At 46.6% G+C, this 9,047-nt stretch overlaps 1 protein-coding gene across 1 annotated transcript in view; it reads right to left on the reverse strand.

The window, feature by feature from the left end:
* Nucleotides 1-9,047, reverse strand: part of SLC9C2 (solute carrier family 9 member C2 (putative)) — a 37,790-nt gene that overhangs the window by 16,795 nt on the left and 11,948 nt on the right. The window contains 11 exon segments of the mRNA XM_049777605.1: nt 296-494; nt 1,775-1,894; nt 2,771-2,868; nt 3,754-3,852; nt 4,350-4,516; nt 5,402-5,483; nt 5,952-6,074; nt 6,076-6,121; nt 6,977-7,050; nt 7,052-7,121; nt 8,114-8,213. Coding sequence (XP_049633562.1) covers nt 296-494; nt 1,775-1,894; nt 2,771-2,868; nt 3,754-3,852; nt 4,350-4,516; nt 5,402-5,483; nt 5,952-6,074; nt 6,076-6,121; nt 6,977-7,050; nt 7,052-7,121; nt 8,114-8,213 — 1,178 coding nt within the window.

Here is a 9,047-nt window from a genome sequence, read left to right on the forward strand (position 1 = left end):
AACAGTCACCTTTGCAATGCATCTCTTACATTCAGCCATTACATTTTTATGATGAGAACCTAGCAAATTGATATGTTCTTGTTTGCCTTTTTTGTTTGTTTTGTTTTGAGACCACACCGGGTGGTGCTCAGGGATCACTCCTGACTTCGTGCTCTGAAATTTCTCCTGGCAGGTTCAGGGACCATATGGGATGCCAGGAACTGAACCCAGCAAGGCAAACCTATCCAAGGTAAACATCCTCCCACTGTACTACCAGTCTGGCCCTGCATTTCTATTTTTTTTTTTTTAGCATTACCTTCAAGACTGATTCTACTATAAGGAAAGTCACAAAAAAGTAGTTGGTTTTTATCAGTGCTCTGACATTTAACTCTCTCGTCTTTGGCCACAGATGGACTGCCAATGGGTACGTGTATATTAGCCGAATAGCATGTTCTACATATTCAAAGTTTTCAGAAAATCTGATGCGATAGATAAAAATCATAAGTTTGCTTTTCCTGGAAGAGAGACCAAATAAAATGTCAGATTGCTTTAAAAGATTATCAGTTGTTACCAATGTTTACCAATATTTATATAAATTATCCAGTTGAAGAAGTGTATAGTGAAAAAACGCATTAAAAGTAGAAAAATCTAAAATATCCTAAACATAACTATTATTGGGAAATTGTCTTATATTATATCTAAAGGTCAGAAACAGGCTTCAGGTGCTTTTCTTGCAGCAGTTCAACCCTGTTCTGAGCTCCTGGAGCGATTGATTGCTGAGTCCCACTGGATGTGGTGCAAATGACACAACACACACACACACACACACACACACACACACACACACACACACGTCAATATTTTCCCACTATTAGTGGTTTAGCTCATCTAGCTTAGCATAGTAAGAGCAATACCACTCCCAGGCTCCAACACTGAACTCATGGAGATGTTACCTCAAAAAGATATATGTGTGCTTGAATTGCAGCTCCACTCATGGGTAGCCAAGATCTAGAGATGACCCCAGTGCCCAACTACAGATGGACGGACAGAGAAACTGAAGTCTCTGAACACAAGGGACTCCCACTCAGCTCTGTCACAGAAGGGACAGGAAGCAGGGAAAGAAGTGAGAAAAAAAAAAAACATTTCCAATGACTTTACACCTACGTGGTATATGATGACATGTCTAGGGGAATAGAGTGGACAATGAGAAATATCCAGGGGACTCTGACAAGAGATTAGCAGGGTGTAAGAGATGGGCAGGGTAGGGGGCCTAGGAAGGAACCAGAATAGTGCAGAGGGACACTGGGCCATGGGTAGCATGGGTAGGGCAGTGACATTGTATGCTTGAAGCATAAATATGGACATTGATGCTGTGTGGTGTTTAATAAAATGGCTCTAACTTCTCAATCTTACATAACTATGCAGAGTCTCCCAAACACAGTCACATCTGCGAGCTTTTGACAGATATCTTGGAATCAGTTATAGGAATTATTTGGGCCTTTATGTATTCTTCCTAATAATAAATACCCAAATGACTGGTCACAGGGGCAGAGAACAGGGGGCTAGGTGAGAGGTTAATATTTCCCAACCTATACAAATGCCAGGGGGACAGGAAACAGTCTACTGCTTGACCCTTGGAGGCATCCTTCTTCCTTCCCCTTATCATAGAAAACTTCCCAGGAAGTGGACCCAGAGAACAGGCTGAGACAACCCACATTTCTAGGCAGAATCCCAGCACCTCTCTCCTGCCAATTCTATTTCCACCTGCTTGTGCTTAGGAGCTCAGGGAACTCACTGAAAGAGATAAAGAGGCGGCTTTTCCTTCTGATACTCCAACAAAATCAGGACCTTCTTAAACTTCACCAGCCAGCTACGACTTCTCATGTATGTCAAAACATCACAAATATTCATGAATCTAGTGGAAACCAACACAGATACTGATTGGGGTGACTTGCAAGGGATGTGCCTTTAGGCATCATCTAAGAAATAGTCAGTCCAGGCCCACTGTCACACTACTCTCTGGAGTGTGCTCTACCCGGAGCCCTGGTGCCCATCCACACCTCCCACAGATGCTCCCCACATAGTCTAGCCTTGTGCCCTCTAGAACAACAATGTGGAAGCTTCTCCAGGGACCAGAAATCATGCTTTTGTCTTGGGGATGTCAAGGCCCTGTCTTTCTAGGCTGTACTTAGGAACTGGTACTCGGTGCCCCCAGGGAGCTGAAGGGGAGGCTCAGAAGTTAATTATTACCTGAGGGGGTCTCTCTAAGCAAGTTTTCTCCCCCACCCCAGCTTGCCTTGGACCATAGGACCTCACAGGAATGGGCCTCGAAGATACTTAGGCTTATTCCCCCCAGACTTGCCTGAGTCTCTCTGTGACACTACCTGGTGCCTGCCATTTACCCTGCCCCCATCCACCCTCCTCCAGTTCTCATTTCCATTCACCCTGTCTGCTGCTCCCCCTTCATCCAGTGTCTCTCCTGCCCCCCCCCCCATTCCATAGCAGCATGCCATGGTCACAGTCCGGCTCTGCTGCCTTGCTCAACACCATCTAGTAGCTATAAAAGAAAAAAAATTCAATGGGCAGTCAGGCAATCGGACTCTTTCCTCCCTCCAAGGATTGATGCGGATTTCTCCAGAATCTCTGAGAGGCATCAAGATTTAGTGACCCCTTGGTGGGGAAACATGCAAACAGATACAGTGGAAGCAGACATGGGGTGAATGGGCATCTGGGAGGGCAGAGGGGGAGGCTGGGTCTGCTGGGCTGACCGCTCAGGAAACATCACACCTACTTTCCCTTTTTGGCACAGTATGCCTTAGTGGCTCCAATTAGTTTCCGACCTGCCTCCGTGAACAGGATTCTGTCGTGGTACTGCTTCTTGTAGCTACTCTAAACACAGGAGGCAGAAGTGAGGTGACAGAGGGCCCAGGTGAATATGGCAGACACAAAGTCTGACCCCAGACACTCGCCAATATCACTCAGCTGCCCAAAGACAAGAGCCGACACACAGAAATCGAATACACGAGACCTATCAAGTATTCATGTTTGGTGTGGTTTGGTGTGGTTTTGGTGGTGGTGGTGAATGTGGGGGTTCATTTTCGAGCCACACTGGCAGTGCTCAGGGCTCTCAACTCCACTCAAGTGTCCATCTGTGAAGCCATGCAGAGAGAAAGAGAAGTTTATGTGCCAGAGAGAAATTAGAGGAGAGACAAGAATTCAACTCCCAGCACGCATGGTTCCCTGAGCACTGAGCCAGGAGTAGCACCTGAGTGCCAGTAGGTATGGCAAAAAAAAAAAAAAAAAACAACAAAAGAAAAAAATTAAGACTTTAACAGGAAAACCAGTGAAGTTGAATAGTTGATAACATTATACCAATGCCTTAAAATTATTTTTTGGTTTTGGGGGCCACACCTGGAAATGCTTACACCTGACTTCTGACTTCTGGTGGTGCTCTGGGACCCTGTGGAATGCTGGGGACCAAACCCAGCTCAGTCTCATGCATGCTGCTCTCTCTGCTTTGTCCCCCACAGCTTGCTCTTACTGAATGTACCACAGTTAGTAAGAGGTTGATATTAAGAAAGAAGTTGTGTGGAAGTGACAGCATGATCTCTGGATTTTTATCTGCAGCTCTCCCATCAGTGTACCTTAAAGCTACATGTAAAAGTGTGTGTGTGTGCATGTGTGTGCACATGCATGTTGGGAGAGCAGGGAATAAAGGCATGAGTAAAGAATGAAGAAAACTCAATTAACAAGGTGATGTCACAGAGCACCAACCATTTGTATGACAGCTACTTGCAACCTGGCCTCTTCCATTAGAATGTCTTCTATGGGCCCCATCTGGTCAGTCAGAGGGGGCATCATGGAGTCACCAGCCTAGGTTCAGAGACAGAGTGAAAGAGAGAGAGAGAAACAGAGACAAAGAGAAACAGAGAGTTAGTTGAAAAGGAAAATCAGTGAAGGCGGCTTTTTCCTGGTGCTTATTTCTTTGAGGAGCAGTTTGGCCTCATTCCACAATGGTCTTGCTTGCCAGACTCAGGTCTGAATTCTTCTTGAAGTGACTAGATAAGCCTTGCATGGCCAGATGCTACCACTGCCTTTTATTCCTGGGAGTACAATAACCACTCCTTCAGGGGACATTAACAGGCCCATCTGTGCTCTTGTCAGCAGCCTGCCTTCTGGACCCATGGACACAGAGTTCCAAGTCCTCAACCCAGGGTCAGAGGTGGAATTCAAGGGGGGGAGGGTCTTTTCACTAGGGTGGCTTGTGAGGCTGGCCAACTGAGGAGGGATGCCTAGGGCTGTTGAACATTCAATGTTCACAATCAACAGAGGCCAGTGTAGGCAGGCTGGGTGGCCAGGTGCCCACTCACAGGAATGCTGTGCTTGATCTTTATCTTTTCCACTAGGTCCCAGTCAATGTTGCTCAGGAGCCTCTTGGTCTTATTTAAAGTGATGATGTTCTTGATGATCTCCTGAATGTGCATGCCCAGAACATTCTGCATGACCATCTGCCCTGAGAGAGAGATGGTGCACAGGCCTGCAGGCAAGGGAGACAGGTCTTCAGCCCTAGGCCAGACTACAGCAGACTGAGCTGGCATGACCACCAGAAAAGTGCCCACTGTAGAGCCCCAGAACACCAGCATTTTCTTTCTCCTAGCTCAGATTTTCCCCAATCCAAAGGAAATCCCACTTCATTTGATTTGGAAAGTTACTACTGCTTTGGTCTGAGATTATCATAATGGTTGATTTATTAGAGGGATTTTGTCTTTAATTCCCATGCTGCTCCCCTCAAAGTAAATCAAATAAAACTCAAACCAAATGTGGGGGTGGGGGTTAATGAAGGCTGGAGGCATGCCCTGCTACTTCAGGGCACCTATCAGCATTTCTCAGAGCACAGAAAAGGTGTCTTCATCAGGCTGAAGGGCTGCTTGGGAATTATTGGTCTTGGTCTCCATCCCACACCCAAGACACTCAGATTGTCCTGGAAATTGACTCTTTGTTTATTTTTATTTGTTTGTTTTGGTTCTCCCAGCTCTGCACTCAGGGATCACCCCTGGCAGTGCTCAAGGGACCACTATGAGATGTCAAAGATTGAACCTGGGTCAGCTGCATGCAAAGCAAATCCCTCCCAACTTTCCTATCACTGAAGCTCCAGAATTGGACCGTTAGCAAACACTCCCTCTTATCTTTTGAGGGATCATTTGAGGGGGAAGTGTCCCAGGAAGTGGAAGAGCCACTAGAGAAGCCCCTTGGAAGCACCTAGGGAATGGAACTCATTCTCCCAACTCCAGCCCCAGCCTCAGTCAAGAACAAGCCACTTTGAAACCTTTTCCTGGAGTTTCCCTACCCCCCAGGACCACCCTGTGCTCCTTCCTCATCAGTACGCTGCCCCACTAGGAGACAAGCCAGGGACACACTTTACCTAAGGACCTGGCTAAGTAGATCATCTTGTAGGTGTTGATGCCTATAGTCAGTAATATCACGACTTGTATATAAAAGATAAACTGAAAGACAAAACACCAATAGAATCAACAGATTCCAGTCCCACCAAGAGGACCACTTCAGTTACCTCCCACCAACATTCTCTCTCAACCCATATTTGGAGGGCAGAGAGGAGGCTTCGACCACCACCACACCACCACCACCACCACCACCCACCACCACCACCACCACTACCACCACTACCACCACCACCACTACCACCACCACCACCCACCACACACCACCACCACACACCACCCACACACACACATCTATCTGGATTTTCAAAAGGTGGGCAGGAAGGGTGGGCCATGATTTCTGGGGGAGCCAGGACATGGACAGGAGAGTTTTCAGCATTTCCTCTGGGAGCTCATTCCCACTGCAATGAACATGCGCTCAAGTCCATAGCATAGCAAATGGGGACCTGCCCAACCAAGCCATGGAATAAGTAGAAATGAGAGCATGAGGCCCCAAGAGAGAACTTTCTCTACCTTCTGTGGCTCCTCCACTTTCTCCTGGGCCAGCTTATAAATGTTGGGAGCCAAGAGCAAATTTATAGCACCCTTCAGCCCAGACCAAGCAATGACCATTGCCCACCGCCAGTTATACTTGTAAACTCAGGTGGCTCAGGATAGGGCTCACCAGCACAACTGTGAACAACCTGAGGAAAACAAAAGTACATTCTGTGGAACTGAACTTTCTGAGGGGATGGCCAGAGATGATGACTAAAGACAAAATGAAAAATAAATAAAGGAGGCTGGAAACCACACATCTGGCCCTGCAGTGCTGACGTTTTTAGGAGCAAGGTGAGTACTATTCCTGGATCTCTTGGCTCTAAAGATTTCAAGCACTGATAAGTTGCATCTATAAAGCCATTTTTCCCAATGGATCTGGGAAGCCACTGTAGAAACACTTATTAATTGTCCTTTCTGGCCTGGGTCAATAAGCTATGGGCTGGGTCTAAAGTACTTATTTTAGGAACGGACCATTCAAGTGATCAAATGAACCATTTCCCAGCCATACTGCCAGTGGTGGTGCATGCGCTTTCAATGGGAAAACCTTAGCTCCCAAACACAATGCACTTTCTCCTGTCATTGCCTCCTGGATTTTGTGGTTGGCAGGCCTGAAGGTTTGCACTTCTGACATACTCCTATGTGACACCCCCCTTGTGCCCCCTCCCATTCCACAGAGGGGGCCCAGGAGAGCCAATGAATGTTGCTCCAGTCTTGCAAGGAGCTCTTAATCTACTCTCAAACAAAAATAAATAAATAATAAATAAATAGAAAAAAAATTTCCTGGCTCATCAAATAGAGCTCTTCCAACTGGACCCCACAGCTTCCTGACTCTTCTTTTGAACCCAACTTCAGCACAAAATTCTTTATTTTTTAAGAGAGAAAAGCATGAGTCCATGGACTGAACTGAGGACTGAACCGAGGATTCTCATGGACTGAGAGCCCTGATTGTCCTTTCATGTCTAGTATTTATTATTTAGAACCAGCAAACATAAAATTCTTACCTTGCAAAATTGACCGTTAAAAATAAAATGAAGATGAAAGACAAGACATGGAAATCTAAGTATATGATTTCTCCCGCATCTGATGATGATGCCAAAGAAGGTGAAGATGACATGTTGGTATGCGAAGCAAAATATCATCAGGATTCTGAGGGACAGAAGAAAGCCACCCTCATAGACCCCGCACTTCCTGCCCCTTCCTCTATTCAAGTCTCTGCCACCTTTGACTGAAACCCTTTGCTGGCATCCCTGGCAAAATCACCACTAAAATAGGCTTGGAGTACCTGTGTACCAGGAGTGCCTCACTATGTATGCCCTGCAGGGCTTCTCAGTCAGTGACTTGCCACATTGGCCCTGCGTTATGGCATGGCGGAAGGGACACAGGCCCAGTGTCAGACAAAATAATCCAGCAGAAATAAATTTTCATGGAAAAAACTTGAGATTATGGTTCATTGTTTTTATTCCAACACTTGCTTTGGGACTTCAGCATGGAATAACAGTGGGATATAGGGGGTGGAAAGGAGAACAGGGATCAAGCACTATATCCTAAGGAAGTCTAGTTTCTAAAACTAACTTTCTGCTCCCAAACCTGCCATTCTATTTCCATTTTTTTGCTTGTTTTTTGGGTCACACCCGGCAGCACTCTTGGGTTACTCCTGGCTCTATGCTCAGAAATCACTCCTGGCAGGCTCGAGGGACCATATGAAATGCCGGGATTCGAACCACCGTCCTTCTTCATGCAAGGCAAATGCCTTACCTCCATGCTATCTCTCCAGCTCCATGCCACCCTATTTCCAAGTGTGTCACTGGGTGTGGGGGATGGGGTGGTGAATATGGTCTTTGCTGGTGGGGCCTCTCCCCCAAATACCCCCAGATTACTTCAGCCTCCCCCAGATCAGAGCACTGCCACTCAGTGATTATAAAAGAACAGCTGGAAATAAATATTATTTTAAACTTCCCACCCACATCAAATTCTGATCAAAGAGTCACAGATGAAAGATGGAGATCTCAGAGCCATTGAGAGATGATTTCTAGGACAAACAGGATTTAGGTCTGACACTGTTTTGGAGGGGAGCCATATAAAAGCAGTACACATCTCTGGGAACTGTACATATGCCAAGGACACAAGAGCAAACTTACTTGGTAAATACTGACTCCATCTTCGGATTAAAGCTTAAGGAATCAAGTTTCAGTCCAATGATCATTAAAGCCACCAAGCCTGACATTCCCCAAAATTCTACTGGGAAGGGAAAAATAGAATTGCCTTCAAACAAGCATCTGATGTAATTTACTTTAAAGAGCACATTCGTAGACATTTTGAGAGTAGTTTTTTTTTGGGGGGGGGCTGGTTATTGGGTCACCTGGGACCATGTGGGATGGATGCAGGGGATGGATGGAATTCGGGTCAAATGCATGCAAAACAAGTACCCACTGTACTATCTCTCCAGTTCCAGCATTTCTCTGGAAGAATTCCAAGGCAAATCCTAGCAATCAGAGGGGAACACATTTCCCTTGGAGGGCTGAAGAGGGAATTTGAGCTCTTGCAGCTTAGCCGTCAGGGCCCCAGCCAGCCTGGATGAAGCTGAAGTGAACATGCAAGCCCTAAGGAAGATGCTAGAAGTGTCTCATCCCCTAATGCTCACAGTCACCAAGTCTTCTCATGGGCATGGGCATGTCAAAACCCATGGGTGCTCCTAGGCTTTCTGGAGAGGGGCCTATGGGGTGGCCGAGCCCTGCTGCCCAGGGAGCTAATGTGAAGAGAGTAGAAATAAGAATGATGGGGCCAGAGAGATATTACAGCAGTTAGGGTGTTTGCCTTGCATGTGGCCAATACAAGACGAACCCCGGTCCGAATCCCGGCATCCCATATGGTCCCCTGAGCCTGCCAGGAGCAACTTCTGAGTACAGAAGTAACAAGAAGTAGTCCTTGAGCACCACCAGGTGTGACCCAAAAAAATAAGAAGGAAGGAAGAAAGGAAGGAAGGAAGGAAGGAAGGAGGAAGGAAGGAAGGAAGGAAGAGGAAGGAAGGAAGGAAGGAAGGAAGGAGGAGGGAGGGAGGGAGGAGGAGGGAGG

The sequence above is a fragment of the Suncus etruscus genome, chromosome 7 (genome assembly GCF_024139225.1).
Source record: "Suncus etruscus isolate mSunEtr1 chromosome 7, mSunEtr1.pri.cur, whole genome shotgun sequence".
Lineage (NCBI taxonomy): Eukaryota > Metazoa > Chordata > Mammalia > Eulipotyphla > Soricidae > Suncus > Suncus etruscus.